At 30.9% G+C, this 19422-nt stretch overlaps 2 protein-coding genes and 1 long non-coding RNA gene across 3 annotated transcripts; 2 read left to right on the top strand and 1 right to left on the bottom strand.

The window, feature by feature from the left end:
• Window positions 1–250: 250 nt before the first annotated feature.
• LOC109793642 (synaptotagmin-2) lies at window positions 251–5495 on the bottom strand. Its single transcript, XM_020353101.3, has 12 exons — window positions 5178–5495; window positions 4045–4143; window positions 3892–3942; window positions 3681–3804; window positions 3181–3299; window positions 2934–3035; window positions 2466–2540; window positions 2271–2347; window positions 1947–2193; window positions 1222–1572; window positions 799–930; window positions 251–572 (listed from the first exon to the last, which is right to left on the bottom strand). The coding sequence occupies exons 1-12, from the start codon at window positions 5286–5288 to the stop codon at window positions 444–446; spliced, it is 1617 nt and encodes a 538-aa protein (XP_020208690.1). The 5' UTR covers window positions 5289–5495; the 3' UTR covers window positions 251–443.
• LOC145951666 (uncharacterized) lies at window positions 2441–3142 on the top strand. Its single transcript, XR_014429545.1, has 2 exons — window positions 2441–2579; window positions 2838–3142. It is a non-coding gene; the product is annotated as an uncharacterized LOC145951666 (long non-coding RNA).
• A 10305-nt stretch (window positions 5496–15800) lies between the features above and the next one.
• On the top strand, window positions 15801–16048 carry LOC109793644 (dolichyl-diphosphooligosaccharide--protein glycosyltransferase subunit 4A). Its single transcript, XM_020353103.1, has one exon. The coding sequence runs from the start codon at window positions 15801–15803 to the stop codon at window positions 15912–15914; it is 114 nt and encodes a 37-aa protein (XP_020208692.1). The 3' UTR covers window positions 15915–16048.
• Window positions 16049–19422: the final 3374 nt, after the last annotated feature.

Here is a 19422-nt window from a genome sequence, read left to right on the forward strand (position 1 = left end):
AAAATATGCATTCATTACTCTTAAGTTAGTGCTGAACACTAATCATATTAGCTATATTTTTGGTAATTGTTATTTGTACGGGGTATCTCGATGATTAATCTTAAGTTAGTGCTGAACACTAATCTTATTTGCTAATTTCTTTCTAAAATACTGTATTATATTTAAGTTACAATAAAATAAAATATTATGAGATATCTTTTAGATATTCTTATCGTATGATAAACATAAACCGAAGAACAGAACTAGATCATAGAGTTAATTAACTCATTGGATAGTTATATAGTATTGAGTCATGGACGTTATTCTGTATATCAACAGTAGAATACAAATACTCCCAATTTTCTACGTGTCAAAGAGACAAGTCTGAGAGCTTTGATCCAAACCTTATCACAAGGAAAGAGTGCTTTACAAAAACTATGCACGCCAACTGTTACCAGCCATCATCAGGGAGTTCTCCACTGAAGCTCAATTTGAATCCGTCCATTTCTTGAGTCAATAAGATGATATTTCTCGTTTATTCTTTTGTTGGTAACAACGTCAGATAATTTTATGTCCACGTAACCCAGACTTTCCTGTTTAACAAGCTTTCTTGAATGAGAACCATATATTATCATCTTCAATAAAGTGAAGCCAAATATATGCACATATACACGAGTCAGGATCTTTTAAAACCAGGTCACAGTTAGTAAAATAACATTTTGTTCAGAACATTTACAATAACTTTGACACCTGATATCAGCAGATCATGTCCCATATATATATATATATATCATTTAGAGATAATAATAGTACATTTACCTTTGGATGTAGCAGACCAAGCTTTGAGGAGGCACTTTGCACTTCAACATATAGTCTCTCATTGGTGGGGGGTTCTTCCAGCATAAATTGAAACGACTCACCCCATCTTGGATCTCTATTTTTCTTTACATGCTGTAAAGTTGCCGCAAACAATAGTCAAATTTCACTGAAATATCAAGCTATCATGTATGGTAGATTGGTGGTGTAAAACTTTTTTAGTGTTAAACAAACAGAAACCATTGTTTATATGATTTTTAAGATAATGATTATAAAAGACAAAAAACTTAAAATATATCATAATTTGTGATTGAATGACTATGTAAAACTGCTTCACTGTTTTATAAATTGAAGCATAACACTCCTTATTAACCACAAAAGAAGAATAAAAATATGATGAAAAATATCATAATCAGTGTATAATACCTTGGTTTTTCTCTCTTCCCCTTTAAATATAAGCCGTGCATACGGATTTGTGTGGTGTTTTCCTTCCACATCTTCAGCTTCATGGATGGTAATTACAAGCAAACCACCACTGGCAGGTGTTCCTTCAGGAGCCTTTTCTATTGCATTGGAATCTTCTGCACTCTGAGCTAACTCATCTTCATTAAAAGGTTTATACAGAACTTCTACAGTGAGCTGTCCACGTGACTTCTCATTCTCAGGATCACTAGGGTCCAAGGTCTTGAGTAAATTAAGAGTCACTACTTTTGATTCATCAGGTGTAATCTCTTTTAATTGAATCACATTCATACCCATCCTGTCATGCTTGCCAATCTAGGCAAAAGAAAGAAAAATCATGCTTCAAAATATGTAAGAGGAAACTTTTATGCAATGAAAATATTATTTAGTTCTTCACGGTTTAGACAAAAATTCGAAAAGTCACCTATTTTATAAAATGTTAACCAAATCATATTTTATAAAGTAGTCCTGTAAGAATTTCTCAAAAAACAGATTGGCTTCTTCTAAAATTGGTCAGTTTGAATAGATTTGGATCCTTTATTCCAATAGATTTTACAAAGTGGATCCAGTTTGGCCTTTTTTTAAAACAGTTCTGTCCGCATTTTTTGCGGTGACAGTTTCTAAATGTGTCCTAAAGGAAATTTCACATCCAATTTTATAAATCTAGAATTGCATGTGAAGATACTTACCTGCTCCCAGTCATAAATACTAAGTTCTAGGACTTGAGATTCTGGATCTTTGACTACTATGTTAAACTCCTCATTCCATTCCGGATTCAAATTCTTGTATTTCACAGTTGTTTTCTTTGAAGGAAGTTTATCTTCAGAGATTTTGAGTTTCACATAAGGGTCTGATGATCCCAATAGATCTTTCTTTCTAAGCTTTTCTGCCCTCACAACCTTCACGTGAAGGATTCCAACTGGCCCTTTCATGGCCCTGATCACAAACCAAGCAAAATTAGCTAGTCCAACACCTAATGTTAATATAAACTAGATGAAAGGAAGAAATCATACTTTGCTGGATCCATTATTTGCACCTCCAAGGCCTTGGGCCACAGATACATTTTGGCAACTTGATCTTTAATAATTTCCTGAAAGGAAAGTAAGTGAGGAAGAGAAATTAATCCTGAAACTTGACATGTATAATCATGACTAGCCATAAACAATTATTTGAAAAATTTAGAGGACATGAAAGTGATATATGCTTACCTGGACAATCCTATAAAGGCCAGGAATAGACATTGCATCAGCTCCGAGCAGTTTCAGTCCAAAATCAACATGCGGCTTCAAACAAGAGTTTCAACTTTCAGGACAACACAATAGGTGAAGAAAAAGATGAAAATATATAAAATCATAATTGCATAGATGGATGTTGTGGTCGCATGCTACACAGACACACCTAGATTACTTTTGAAAGTTTTGCTACAGGAAAAAAAAAAAAAAAAACTCTTTATTTCTAATAAAGAAACTCTCAAAAGTGCTACTAACTTGTATCCAAACAGACTTCAAGATATGAATTCTTTTAAATTTGATTGTGCGTTCAAGAATACCCTAATTATTCATTTGCTCATCACTATGCAGGTTATATAGAATCGCCAATTCATCAGATATCTTTCTCTTCACTCCTCACTAAGAACTATGAAAATTTAGTCTTAAGGAGTTTGACATCATACACACCTTCTCCATGAGAGACACGTAAATATTGGCAAAACAAGGAAAACTTGGAACCAAAGGCTTCAGAGTTATACGTGGAGCAGCAAATACTTGCAGATCAACAACCTGATATTATTTAAAAGCATAAAAATATCCTTCGTGGGGTGAGAACAAAGTATTCGCATGTTACTTACCTTTTACAACTGCTAAAATAAATTAAATCAAACATTATCTTTTCTGTTCTTCAAAAGTTCACGCAGTACTAATATACCTGCACTGTGGCTCGAAGTCCAAATGCTTTAATTGCTACTATAATATTAGGATTCCCAGCCCACTTCACTGATGGTTCCATAATCAACTCCTTTTCGTCAGTCGTGTAGACTTTCATTCCTGGCATATATTCAGATGAAAACAAATATTAGTCAGTCTAAACTTCTATTTGCTGAAAGAGTCATCAAGGATCATGAATAAAGAATTTGGAACCACGAAACATGAGGTGACAATGATTTCATTTTGAAGTTCAAGCAAATATCTGTAGCACTTTAGAGACCACATTCATGGTAAAATCAACTTGGTTCCACGGACACACTGCTTGTACCAGAACATATTTCAAGACAGTGAAAACCCAACACATAACCAACATTGGCTAGACAACTATTAAAAATATACTTGTTTAAGCAATGGGGTCATGATAAAAAAAATGAGTCTTACACAATAGCAGCTTCACATACTTAATGCTCATGTGAGTGTGGAAGAGAGAGAGAGATCAACCTTGAAAAGTTGGTGGCAGAGAACCCAAGTTAAGTTCTTCAAATTCAACTGAATCAATTTTGTACTTCGGAATTTGCTCAGCAATAATGGGCTTTGCTATACTCCTTGCAGTCTTGCAAATTGCCTATAAAGATTGAATTGTAGATACTACTTAGACAGTCTCATAGATGCCATAGGAGCATTTATGAACATCAATAAAAAGTGAACATACCTTGTCCAGATAAGGCCACATATGCTCAATAAATTTATTAAGCCAATCAAGCTGTAAACAAGAAAATAGTATTAGTTCTCTGTAGAACCTACAATACATTTCTGGATCCCAAGATAAACACTTGTACAAAGGGCCTATAAAAGAATAACATACACGGTCAAAGTCTGGATTTTTAATCCAAGAGGGTATCTCTGTAAGCAACTGTTGGAGAGTTTTAGAATCTTGCTCAACCAAAGGTTGAATTATTGGATCCTGAAATCATGCATGCCATAATTTGAAAGTGTAAGTCGACAACTAAAAGAGAAGGTAACGGAATAACAGAATGTTGTCTTTTAACTTTTGATTAGAGTCTATTTCGATACAAATTTAGCCTATTTAAATACAACCTTAGAAGAATTTTCCAATACTTATCTATTGAGACAAGCTCTTTATTATTAGCTGAGAAGTTTTCAAAAGTTTTTCTAAACATGAATCCAAACATACTCTTACAATGATGAAATATCAAATAACACAGTTGGAATACTCTTACCTCTTAAAAAAAAAAAACAATAAAACCAGAAAGAACACAATCTTTTTCTTGTTCCAAAATTCTATAAGAAAGAAAAAGGGAAATCACCTTTCAAGACTAAGAAAAGAGAAAACGGCATATCTATCGAAAGCATATCTTTGAATGTGTTGCTCATGTCTTGCATGTGTGTATAAGAACATAAATTGCATATTTCTTTTCATTAACAATAATTGAGTCCTATGTAAAGTATTTTATATATGGTCTAGAATTCCTCTCAATGTTCTAAAAGTCCCTCATTACCCTATAGATCAAGAAGTTCAGAACAAAAAGTTTATATGAAAAAGAGGTTTTCGAAAAGTTAACGGAGAGAAGCAACTTTAGTTATATTCAAAACAACTATTGCATTGTCCTCTGATAGAAGTTTCATGACAACAAATTTTATCTACAATTAATGTCACGAGATCTCAGTTCAGGCTAAAATCATCCTCAGTAAAAAAATCAAGACCAAGTTCTTGAAGAATGAAAACATTCAGTTTTATCAACAAAATAAAAATTATGCATGCAAAAAAGTCATTGAACAAGTCTATAAATAAGTAACAACAAAATGTAAGGAATTAGCTTGTTCATCCTTCAGCACAGAAGTAATAACAGGACAATGATACCTAGTTATATCATAAATCATGATTCAACAAACAAAAGAGATTGAAAACGATATAATTCAGAGTTCACACAATCCAAAAATTAAAAGAAACAATAAATAAGAGAAACAAAAACCAACCTTAACATCTGTTGGCTGGAAGTATATGAACAAATAGTAGCCAATGACTAAGCCAATTGAAGTTCCCACCCCAAATCCAAAAAAGCTTGCTATAGTACCCAAAATTCCCATCTTCAAAATCTTTGTCCACCACTACCAAGTACCCTGAAAATTCATTTGCACAATGTGGAAAGAAGAGAAGGAAGCTTCCAACTGAACAAATAATGGTTATTAGTTATTACTACCTATCGTTGTGAATTGAGTTTCAAAGAGAGTGAAAAAGACAAGAAGGTGAATAATATCTTAATAATGTTATGATACAAGTGCATTAAAGGGGCATTAAAACCAGTGGCCAATAGAAACCTTCTTCAACTTCCACTTGATCCACCCAACAGTTAACAAGGAAACATGTAAGCGCGTGAGAGTGTCGGTAAGGTTTATTCTTTCAGATTTTTGGAAAATAATATCAACGTGGATGTAACTAAGAGTGAAATATGTTCATCACAGAAAGGAAAATAAAATATTGTCTTAAAGTGGTGCAATAAAGACAGGTCCCAGTCCCACCATGCTTTCTATTTTGGCTTTTGGTATGTTAGAAACGGATAAAGGAAGGAGTAACGTTTTACGTTATCTTCTACCAGTCACACCAGATTTCATAAAGTAACTTTCAAATAAACAATAAATATGTATTGAATATTTTAGAAACATTTTTTTATAACTTTTCTTATATGATAAATAAATAAATAAATTATTATAAGAAAATGTCTTAAAAAGATGTAGAATTATACAGATTCTGTGCTTCTGTTTCGTCATTAACTTCAACTGTTATCATTTTCTTTACTGTATTGCATGCATAGTTACTAGAAATAACTAACTTCTATTTTATTTTTAACAACAGAATTCTATTTCAGGAAACAAATAAAAAATTATTCGAATAGAAAAATAGAAAAACTTGTACCAGTTGAAAGCTATGGTCCCTGGAATTGAGGAATATGTAAAAATAATAGGGTCTGAACGTCTCGTGATGTACCCACAAAAAAGTAAAACTTATCATATCATTATCAGCTATAGGTCTATAAGAAAAATAACTAATCATTGATTTTTGTTAAAATCATGCGTAAAAAATTTCACATTGAGAAGTGGTATAATTAAAACAAAATGTAAAGTGATATAACACTTACTTTATAAAAAAAATCAACTGAACTAAACTCTATTAATAAAAAAAACTGATTTAAATTCGTACAAAGTAATTTCTAAAATATTCTAAACAAGAAATATAGATTATTAAATTATCAAAAATTAGAGCTGGTTGATTACGATACAGGTCACCCTCATGTAGGCTTTACGCCTCTACCAGTAAGTCAAACCTTAGAGCTACTTGATGAAAATCCATAATAATATTATTAAATTAAATTCATAGATTTTGCTTCATCATTAGAGATAGAAATAAGTTGGACTAAGTTTTACATAACTAGAATATGAATTATGACCTGCTTTTCAAACTAAAGGTTTAAGTCTTACGTAAAAAAATAAAATAAAAATTAAAGGCAAACAGATATGTTTTTTTTAATCCTAATATAACCTTTTAATAAAAGTCTAATATGATCCAAACACATTATTATTTTTTTTTTGCCAATGTGTTTCTTTATATAATGATCCAAAAACTTATTTAAAGCTTACTTTTGTAGCAAGATCTATTGAAATAAGGTTATAGACATCCTTTAAATATACCAATTAGTTTATGCTCATATAGAGACTAACGAATTGAAGTCTTTAAATACATTAATACGTATATAACCTTAAATATTGCAATTAAATTTCAATACAAATAATAATAATCATTATTAATTTATTACCAATATGTTATTTATTTATTTTGATACATATATTGTTAATTATTTATTTTAAAAAAATAATCTAATGTATTTAATAAATAGACTTATCTTAAACTGAGCCATGTCATAAAGTTGCAATGGATGATCCAAACTACTTTTGTACCTAAAAATCAGCGACCAGAATTTTATTCTCCACGGGTTACTGAAAAAAACAGCATTTAGACCATCTTTATAACTTTATTATAACAATATACTCTATCTGTCACAAAACAAAATTATTCAATGTTGTCCATGCAGTATAAAACCGATTGGCGAAGCCTATGAGGCTTTCTATTTATTTGTTGTTTGGGGATAAAGTAAATTTTTTTAAAAAAATTTATAGGAAAAAGAAGGATGTAAATGAGAGTACGTACTTTATTAAATTAAAAATTATTAATTAAATATTTATAGGTTTATTTTACAAGTATTTTCATTTTATTTTATTTTTTAAAAAAGGGAAGTCTTTCATTTATTTTATTTTATTTTTTAATAAAGGCGTGCTCGTCATCCCCAATCAAAATATCAAATGCAAAATTTCCTCATTGGTCATTATCAGTTTTAATGGCAACCGTAGCCAAAGGCAACAACAGGTATTGAAAAGGGAAAGTGAAATTCATCAGTCCAAATTATATTGAGGAAGAAGAGTATTAATAAAATATTGGTAATAAATTAATAATGGACTTCAGTTTACAGAAAAGAAGTTTAATGAGTTCCTCACAAGTCTAGGAATCAAACACAGAATGATTTTGGTTGAACATCCACAATCAAATGGGTAGGCAAAATCGACAAACACGGTCATACTCACAGAATTAAGGAAGAGACTCGATTCAGCTAAAGAGGCCTAGGTTGAACAATTGCCAGAGATATTATGGGCATATAGATGTACCCCTCAGTCCATTATGAAGAAGTCACCTTTCTGGCTTACATATGGTAACAATTTTATGATTCCAGTAGAAGTAAGAGAGTCCTCATACAAAAGAACCCAATTCTAGGAAAATCAGAAACATGAAGAATTAAGGGCAGAAATGGATATGGTAGAGAAAATGAGAGAAAGAGTGATAATAAACATCGAAGCATGCAAAAGGAGAATGGAAAAAAGATACAATTCAGGAGTAAAGCCTAGATAATTTCATGAAGGAGATTTATTATGGAGGGCTACATACAAAGCAACGAAAGACCCAAAAGAAAGGAAATTATCAGCCAATTGTGAAGGCCCATATAGGGTTCACCAAAACATGAAGAATGGAGCCTACAAGCTTGTAAAGTTGAATGGAAAATTAATCCTGAGGACATGAAACTTGACACATTTAAAAATCTATTACAATTAAAATTCTTGTATTATGGTGTACTCTTTTCCTTACTTGATTTTTTATCCCTACAAAAATGTGAAAATGATTTTTACTAGGGAGATTTTTAATGAGACACGCCTATAATTAAGAAATAATATGAGAAGTTTTGACAACAAATCTGTGATGAAATTGATAAGGGTTTTCCTTCTAAGGACCCTCTAGACTAAGGAAGCACTCTTGATAAAACGAGACAAGGTTTCCCTCCTGAGGGCCCCTCGAGTAAGGAAACACCTTGATAAAACAAGACAAGTTTTTCCTCTTGAGGACGCCCTCGACAAAAGAAACACCTTGATAAAATAAAAATGAAGTCTTCGCCCCAAAGACCTCCATTCAGTCTAAGGAATGTCTTTATAACATAAAACAAAGTTTTCCCTTTTCGATTACGAAAATACCTAAGTTTTATATTCGAGAAATAATCACATCACTAAGTTTTGATGGTAAGTAACTAAAATGAGGCATAATATATATATATATATATATATATATATATATATATATATATATATATATATATATATATATATATATCAAAAGAGATATTGATATAAACAGGGAGGCATAATATTCATTAAGAAAATAGTTACAAGTTTGACAAAGGGGGCTATCAACCCCAAAAAGAACAAAACAGAGGCATTATCGACCTTAACAAACATAAGGAAATTACTAAGGAACTGTTAAGTCATCTTAAGAATTTTCATCATTCACAACTTCTGCATGGACTTCCTCAATAGGGGGTGATGAATGCGGTGGAGCGTCATTGAGTTGTCTAGAGCCAAAGACTGACTTAAGCGTCAGAGTATCTTTTGTAGGTATCCCTTTTTATCCCCTCAAACAAGTATAATCGAAAGCTATCAGGTTTATTACGTCAAAAATAGTTAAGAAACACCTATACAAGGGCTTAAAGGGAGGATCAAAGCAACGAAATTACTAATGTATCCTTATGCAGGTATAATATATCTATATATATAATTATTAATTAATTTTTGAAATGTATAAAATTATGAATAAATTTCATTAAATATAAAATACAATTTATTAATATTTATAGTCTTATAATAAATTTTAACTAATTATAAAATTGTTTTAAAAAATATTAACAAATGTGTTCTTGGTAACATTTTTTAAACGAGATCTCACATTACATATTTCTCTGTTTTTTTAATAATAATATAAGTACAAAATAATTATCATGAATAACAGTAATTAATTTTTATAGAAGATGGTTAACATAAAAGCAGCGCATTTTCTTGGTTACTTAATTTATTCCATGAAGGTTTTTATTTTTCTTTTACTTTTTTCTCTCCTCAAATGGAGCTCACCTTAACTATGAAAAGGTACAATATTCTTAAAAAAAAAAAAAAAAAAAAAAAAAAAAAAAAAAAGGTACAAAGCTGAAAAGGCTTTAGACGTGCACATTCATGTTAACATGTTACATAAGGAAGGACTAAGGAAGACTGCACTTGTTGTGACTAATCATCAGGTGACAGTGTGGTGTCTCGTACTTGCATTTTTATTCTGTGCTTGTAGATAAAGAAAACAGTCTAAAGATAAGAATCTGTCTAAAACTCAGTATCAATTTTAGTAGTTCTATTTTTTTTGTTTCAAAACTTAGTCAAAATTGAGAGAGACTCGTTCAATTTGGTCAAATAGATCATATTGCATCGTGTAACTTGTTATTTTTAATTAAATTTTTATTCAATAAACATAATAATTCATTGGTAAGACGTATATCGTGTCATACAATTAATCTATTACAATAGATTATACTATAACCCTCTATTTTATTAAAATATTTAAATATATGTTATGGTGATATATAATATATGTTATTTAATTTTATTAAAAATTAGTATTAAAATTGTGTATAATTATATGTCAAATAAATTTATACTTACATATGTTGTATTTATAGTGACATTTTTTTTATATCATTATATATGTAGTGTTTCTTATAGTAAAGTTAAATTAAAAGTAATTGTGCAACTACACAGTCTTTTTTTAATATATAAATATAATAAATGTCTAATTATTTATTTATTTAATGGAGAAACATAATACTTTTTTCTAGTAAAAATTAAGAAGAATCTAAGGATAAAATTGTTCTCTAATCATGATTGGAGTTTAAATGTTGTCAATAATATTTTAGAATAATACTAACTTTTGATATAATTAATTAAAACTATTACTTTTATGTTATTATATTTTGTTAAAACTAATATTAATTAGGTTTCAAAACTTGTAATTAATAAAATAGCTATTTTGAATTTTAAATCTGATGAGTAAATTGATCCTTTTAAAATATCTATAAATATACGAAAAAATTAAATTAATATTAATTGATATCAGTGATAACAGTTTGTGTTCTTTAATCAAGTTGTTCAAGATTCACCTTGAAAATGAAATAAATTATATTGGGAGGAAAATATTTATTGGTGTGTGCTTATAGAATTAAAAAAAAATTATCAACTTAAACTCAAGCTAAATCAACAATTGGAATTGTTTTTGTTAATAACTAGCAAGTAATCCATGCATATAAGGATCTTAGGAAGATGTTCTGGTGGCCTAAGGTGAAGAGAGAAGTAAATGAATTTGTGCACTCGTGTTTAGTATGCTAGAAGTCTAAGGTAAAATATCATAAGTCTTTAGGACTTTTATATCCTTTAGACGTCCTATTTTGGAAGTAAGATGGTGTGTCGATGGACTTGGTTGTAGGTTTACCTAAAATGCTTAAGAAATTGATTCTATTTGTGTTGTGTGAATACTCTCACCAAGGTTGCTCACCTTATCCTTATTGATATTAGATATTCCTTGAAGAGATTGATAGAATTGTTCATCTATAAGGTAGTAAAGTTACATAGATTTTCTTATTAGTATAGTTTTTGAGAGGGAATTGAGGAGAGTGCGACTTGAGAATTTGAGAGCCAGATGCGAGAGTATCCGATATTGTTTTCAGTAGGTAAATTTTGGGGATAAAATTTAAAAAAAGAGGAGAAAGTTGTAACATCCCGATTTTTATAAAATTATATTAATAATACGTAATATTTATTTAATATTTTAAATTTAAAATAATTTCATGAATTAATTAACCTTTTTTAAATATCTCAAAATATATAATATTAGCATGATAATCGGAAATTCGGAATGTGAGCTAATACTCGACACATTATTGATTTTATAGAAATAGAAAATAACGTTTCAATACAAATTTTAAAAAATGGAGTTAAATAATAAGATGTCTGTATTTTTTGTACCAAATAATAAGATATGTCTTATAACATGGGCATAATAAACTTCTTTATAAGAGACCAAATATTTAACATGGATCTAAATAAGGTTTTGAAAATACTTAACACTCATATAGTCATTTGTATAGGTTATCACAACAATTTATAACAAAACAATGCTTTTTGTGGTATAAATTGAAACCAAGTTTGAAGAGCAAGAATATCAAGGACAATTTATTTTATTATTACAAAAAACCAATTAATTGAAGAATACGGACATTGTTGTATTCTTAAATTATTTATTTTAATAAAGGCACATTTGGAAAGAAAAATAAGTTCCGCTTTGAAAATAAATGGTTAGTAGAAAATGACATCTTTTCGGTGGTTCAAGATGGTTGGTGCAAAAATTCAAATGCTAATTTCCTTTCAAAGCTTCATAATTGCTCAGATGAATTTTTCATACGAGGAAGGAGAATTCGTTCACGCTTCAGAGATGACATAACTAATAAGATTGTTTGGATGGTTGAGAAAAAAATCTTTAACAAATGAGATTTGCTAAATTTAAGTTTTTTTTATAAAAAAATTGTTTAGTTTTCCATAATATACATTGTGTTTGATTTTTTTTTGTTTGTTTGAAGACAAGATTCTAAATTTGGTATGTTTTGATAATTATCAAATATATCTATATCTTTTTATCCAATTTAGATAGTTATAGACTACATTTTATGTTTTAGAGTCCTGTTTTCATAAAAAATAATAATAATAATAATAATAATAAGTAATTTAGGTTAAGTTCTATTTGATTAATAAAATTCATAAAAAATAAGTAATTTGATTAAGTTCTATTTGATTAATAAAATTGTTTAAGTCTTAAATATTTATCAATGTTTCTAAAATTGGACCAATTATTAAATTAGTATAGACAGTCAAGGTTTAATGATTTAATCATGATTGAATCGTAATCAAATTAATATTAATAAAATAATTATTATTATTATTAATACAAAATTAACATTAAATAAATGTAATTTTATAATTTTATAACACTAAAAATTAAAATAGTATGTTATTTCTAGATTCTTAACATTTAATGTATATGTAAAATATAATAATTTTTTTGGTAGTTGAAGATGCTAAAAAAAAAAGGAAAGAAAAACAACAAGCAACAAGAAAAGCATAAACTAGAATTTTATAAAACGCTCTCCAGTAGCATCCGCTTGAAGCAATGGAATAACATCTAGAGGAGGCTCCATAAAATTAGTTAATTTGTCAGGACACCTAAGGCCCAATTTTGCAAAATAGTCTGCACACTTGTTGCATTCTCTAAGGACATGAGATATAGAAACTATCCAGTCCTTATCCAACAGTTTGTGAATTTCTTGCACTAAATTTGAATAATGATGCATATGAGACACCCCTCCTTGAATCCACTTTACTGCAACCAAAGAATCGATTTGACAATAAACTCTTGATAAGCCCAATCTTTGAGCAATACGTAAGCCTTGTAGAATGCCTAACAACTCCACTCCAATAATCTCAGAGCCATCCACATTTCCACAAAAACCATGAATCCAAACACCGTCCGAACTCCTCAACACACCTCCAAAACCAACTTTGTCTTCCATAACACTCCCATTCATATTTAGAATGACGCAATTCTCGGAAGGAGCTGACCACCCCACCCATTTTGGCAAATTGCTATTCACCTCATGGTTTAAAAAAACATTAGTCATAGCCTCTGAAAGTGATTTGGCAGCCAGCGCTACCTGCCATGCCTTTGTTCTACTACCTTCAAACACCAATCGATTCCTACCCAACCAAATCTCCCAAATTGTAGATAAAAATAATGCGCCTCCCAACTTAATTCCATGAATGACCCACATCTTAAAATTATCTATCTGATAAAAAGTCACAACTTACAAACTGTAAAATTCGCCACACTTCTTGCACCTCATGACAGTCCCTGAAATAATGCATTACTATCTCTTCCTGGCTGCCACACTGTCTACACTTATCATTTCCCATGATGTGCCGCTTAAATAGTAATGAGGAGGTGGGAATAGAATCATGCCAAGCTAACCAGAGAAAGAACTTGATATTCTGATATGCGTAAATCTTCCAAATCCATAACCACTTGTCTTCACTTGGTTTTTGCTCGGGTTCAAATGTAAGTCAATTATATCCACTTTTTGCTGAGTAATTACCTGTTAAATCAGGTTGCCAAACAATGCAATCATGTAGTCCTTCAGACAAAAGCAAAGTTTGTTTAAGAAGCACGTGATTGAAGTCCTCTGAAAGAGATGTCCAAAGAGAACTCAAATTCCAACCCTCCTCATTCCAGACATCCCGAACTCTCATTTCCAAGTCATGTACATCTATCGCCCAAACTTTCTCACAAAGTGGGCCCTCCCCTGTCCAGTCCTCAAACCAGAAACTGACATCCCCATTCCCTAGCTTCAACTTAAAGCCCGGAAGAAGGAAGTCACAGGCTTTTATAATGGCGCGCCAAACATAGGACCCCTGCTTCCTCTGACACTTCAGAATAGAATCAGATAACAAATACTTCTTTGACATAATTAAGACCCAGAACTTGTCATGACCTTGAAGCAGGTCCCAAACCAACTTCCCTAGCAAGGACACATTTTTGAATCTAGAAATTCTGGTATTCAATCCTCCTTCTCTTCGACGTCTAGTAATTTTTGTCCAGGCCACCAAATTAATACCCTTCCTAGAGGATCCCTTCCAGATGAAATCACGGCTCATTTGATCAAGTGTAGAATAAATATAATTAGGGAACCAATACAACTGCATGAAAAAAGTGGGTATAGAAGAAATGACAGCATTTGCCAAAGTGACTCTACCTAGCTTGGATAGTAATTTGCCTTTCCAAGTAGCTAACTAGGCACTAATCCTATCCAGAACTGGTTGGAAAACTTCCTTCCTGGGCCTCCCACAAAAGATGGGGAAACCAAGATATTTTCTTAAAGAAGTAGTGAATTGGATGTTAGATATTCCTTGAAGTCTAGCTTTCTTGGCCGAAGTAATTGTCTTAGAAGCAAAAGCCCTTGATTTTTCAACGTTAATTTTCAAGCCAGATTTAGTACAAAATTCATCAATAATAATCTGCATCAATCTAACTTGAGAATTACGAGCCTTAATAAAAAGAAGGCAATCATCCGCGAAAAACAAATGGGATATGGAAGGGCCTTCTTTTAAAATCTTAATATTTAAGTTCAAGTTTTAATAAAATTTATCAATATCTGTTAATAATAACAAATTTATATCTAGAATAAAAAGTATTAAATCTAGTACCTATTATAAAGAAAATAGGTATATAACTATTTTTTGTCTTCACTTTTTAGTATGCTATTATATCTTTCGAATGTAAAAAAAACAAAAAAAAAATCTTATATACTGTCTAAATAATTACACACAACCTTATAATATTTTGTTTATGTATAACTATTATAGGTATGAAATATTTCAACCTCTTTAATAATAATAATATCTCAACCTCTCTAATAATATTTTGTCTAAGTATAATTATTATTATTATTATAGGAGTAAATTTGAAAAATTGTGATGGGTAAAATGGTCACCGATTGAAGAGTATTGACATTGGTTGTTGTTATTTGTGTTAAGGAAGTGTGGGGGAAACTCTGCAGCGAGACCTAGGAAGCACGACTTCAACAGCCGTCCGAAGGAAAAGTGAAGGGCACTGCCACCGCGTCGAAGGGTAATCTCAATGCCTTCCTTATTCTCATGAACGAAATCTTTCTCCAATTTCCGCTTTCTTTTTGTTCACCATCACAATGCACAAATTAACCGTGCCAATGCCGATTACGCCTTTTCCTTGACATGCTTCCGTGTCTTTTTTCAGATCGGCCCTTATTGTTTCTGTTTATATATAAAATCGGTATGATTTTAATTAGTCGGTCTAGAATGAGGGTTGGGACCATAATTCATATATAATCTTCTCGAAGTGAAATGGACATTAAATTGAATACCCATTTTTGTTGCATCGCTTCATGTTTGTTTTTAATTGTATACTGTTATGTCAATGTCACTATTGAATCAAAATTTGGTGGGATAATAGGTTTAACATTTTGGATTCGATTTATGTTGTGACTCCGTTTTGTGATATATCCCAAACCAGGGTACTGAAATGTGTTGAATTTGTTGACTGTGATGTTGCAGATGATTGATGATCAAGATCTGGGTTTCTTTGCCAATTTTCTTGGCGTCTTCATCTTTGTACTGGTGGTAGCATACCATTTTGTCATGGCTGACCCAAAGTTCGAAGGAAACTAGGAATTTGAGTTCAAGATGTAATTTTTATGTTGTAGACCGGGATGCTTTGCAAATGGAAATCAATTTGGTGTAATCAAGGACTCGGATTTGGGAATGTGAATGTTAGCTTACTACTGAAACTTTTATAAGCATCATACGAGAGCTTAATACTTAAAATTTAGCTATACTCATGTGTGCTTCCTTAAGTTATGTTTTGCACTTAAGAAACTTTCATTGCGAAACTGGTTAATATAATATAAACTATAAAAAATAAATATATTAAAAATTATAAATTAATTTAAACTATTAAATTATATTTATAAAGCAAGTATTAAAAATAACTCATTATTAAGTTATACTTTTTTATTAAATATTATTTTTTATTAAAAATATTTTAAATTATATTTTAAAAATAAAATTTTTAATTGGATCGGTTCAAATTGGTTTGACCAAATTTGATCGATTCTATCAATTTTTTACTAGTTTGATTGAAAATGATTTTCTGAACCGACTAATCGATTTCCAATCAAATCAGTTCGACTAGTTGTTTCGATTCGATTTTCAAAACTATGGTATTTATGATAGCTTTTGTTAGTTTTGAGATAAAGGAAAGAAACAACTAATGCCAAAAGGACAATAAAAGAGTTGAACATTGAAGTGCTTACTCTGAATGTAAAGGAAATCTAAGTGATTTCATGCTTGCTTTGCGTGAGCTAACATAGAAGATAGTCTTGGAATATCATGAAGAGCTTGCTCAAATGAGCCATCTGAGTACTTTAATTAAGTGGGCTAACATAACAATGCCAATATGAAATGTTATCAAAGTCTCTTAAGTGAGTCAACCTTGTTGTTTAAGCGAGCCTATACGAATAAAGCTCATTTAAAACATTATAAAATTAAGGTTCATGAAAATAGATAGGTACTTCACATTTAGCTTATTTTAGAGAGATTAGAGAGTGAGGGTGAGAGCCTTTGTAATCACAAATTCCTACTAGAGGTGGGATTTTATGACCTTTACTCATGACAAACCCATTTGATCCATGTATATGGGTAAGTTTCTCCACTCTTGCTAACCTCTTTATATGTCTATATCATAATATATATAAGCCATTCTCCAAAGATAATACTAAGCAATGTGAGGTTTCTACTTTTTATAATACCTTTTATACAACACTTTAGAATTGATACAGGGATCCAACACAAAGAATGTATTAGTAACCATAACTAAATAGAAGTCGTAGTTACCTTTTAAACTGTCAAACACATTCTTACTCTTAAAGTCGACACCAAAACCCACCCATAAATTCTCTAATTTCCATGATAGAAGATGACCACAAAGCCAACAAAAGTCCAAGCCCATCACAAAAGAGAAGTATTTGAAAGAAAAAGCTAAAAGACATTTTAACCCTTAAATGTGTACATGTGTACAAAAATTAAGGGTCAAATTTGAAATTTCTGCATACATGATATTGTATAGAGATAATAAATAATAATAGATTAGTAACTTAGCTTCAACATATAAAAGGACTATATATATTATCATATACGGAGTTTAATGAATAATTGAGAAAAAAAATAGGTTAGAATATTTTTCAAAGAATAAAACTGAAAGAGGTTGATGATGAATAATTGAAAGAAAAAAAAATAGGTTAGAATATTTTTAAAAGAATATAACTGAAAGAGGTTGATGGTTTTCTCACTATTCCTTTTCAAAAGAGACTATATTTCCTCACTAGCTTTTAACTCATTTAAGATGTAAATTTCACATTTTCACTATTATCAATGCAGGTGAATTTACATGAGTGATAGAAACTATCATTCTTCTTCCAAGATCATTAGTGCATATTTGATAGTTGTTATAAATTAAAGGTATTTCAAAACGTCTCATGTTGCTTGAAATTACTTGTATATAAGGGCATCTTTAATGGATACAACTCATTTGAGTTGTTTCAAATATTGAAAAATGAAAAAAGTGGTTGTCACTGTGTCATATCAGCATTAAGCAACTAAAACACAAATTTACTCCAATGATAAGAAACTTTAAAAAATTCAACTTTTAGAATTTTTTTTCTAATCATTTATGAATCAAAATTAAATTTTTATTAAAAAAGATAATTGCACTACAATGAAAGAAAATAAATTACGAGAAAAAATACACAATAAGTAGATAATTGCACCGCAATAATCTTTTTCTTTTTTTTAACCCCCAACGTCTCTTTCTTCCGGCCACTCTCTTCCTTTTTCCTCCCCGCACGCTCCATTCCCTCACTCTCATTTTTCCTTTTTCCTTCCCTCACTCTCCAACCTCCACTCGTGTGTCGTGCTTGGCGGGAGGTGCTGCCAGCCACTGTGGGAGGCCATGGTATTGCTCCGGTAAGGCTCTCGAGGCCTTCAATAAAGCCTCCACGCGTGGCTTCGTCGTCGCCGTCAAATCCCGCGCCTCTACCATCAAACTTCGCGCCTCCACTATCAAACCCCCACTGTCCAATCTTGCGTCTCCGCTGTCCAACCTCGCGCCTCCGCCGTCCAACCCCCACCTCACCCCGCTCCGCTGATCTCTTCCCCCACCAAAATATGATAAGAAACGGTTGCTTGAAGAAACAATTCTCTCTCTTCTTCAAGCAACTCAAGTTGCCACCTTAGAGTCTTCCAATGGCAAGAAATTGGGACTTGAGTTATTTCATAAGACAAACAATTCCCATTAAAATTGCTCTAAGTATTTTGTTTTTTTTAATATGAAATATTTATAGTGAAAAGTAATAACTTTTGAACACAAACATTTTAAAGAGAAAAGTAAGACATACAAGTTGTGCCCATGAAGATGGTGTGGTGAGTCTATTAAAGTACAAATCTACTTATTTTTCTCCTTTCCTCATGAGATACAAAGATGTAAATCTTATTCATTCTCAAGTCCATGAAACTATATATGGTTTGATTTTGTGGCAGTATATCCAACAAATATATTCGTCAAGCTTTTCCTTTCCTTTTTTTTTTTTTTTTTTTTTCTGTCAAAGACTTCAGAGTTCTGAGAAAAATTAATATGACATGCAAAACTAAATTTATATCACGAATCACGAGAAAATGCGAAATCGGGACTTTCAGTAATAAGCCATCAATTGAACAGGCTTTATTAACACTACATTCGATTTTAAAAATGGAATCATCTGATTAGTTTACTCCCTAGAGAAAAAAAAAATATTTTAAAATCATGGCAATAATTAGAGACTCGATTAGGGATGAGAGAAATTGAGAGCGGAAGGAGAGAGGAGAAGCCAAACTGAGAAACTGATACGCGATTAGATGGGGGTTTTGTGATTTTGAAAAATTGGGAAAAATAGGATAGAAAATATCAAAGGGAAGAAAAGGCTTCAATTCCATGGGAAAGGTTTCTCAAGAAAAACAAAATAGAAAATAAAATGAAGAAGAAAAAATGATGAAGGAACAATGGTAATTTTTTAGGATAATGTGCTGTGATACCATATTGTAAAAAAAAAAATAATAAGAAAAGAGAAATGAGAAAATTAAGGTA

This window comes from Cajanus cajan, chromosome 9 (assembly GCF_000230855.2).
Source record: "Cajanus cajan strain Asha chromosome 9, NIPB_CcT2T_4, whole genome shotgun sequence".
Classification (NCBI taxonomy): Eukaryota; Viridiplantae; Streptophyta; class Magnoliopsida; order Fabales; family Fabaceae; genus Cajanus; species Cajanus cajan.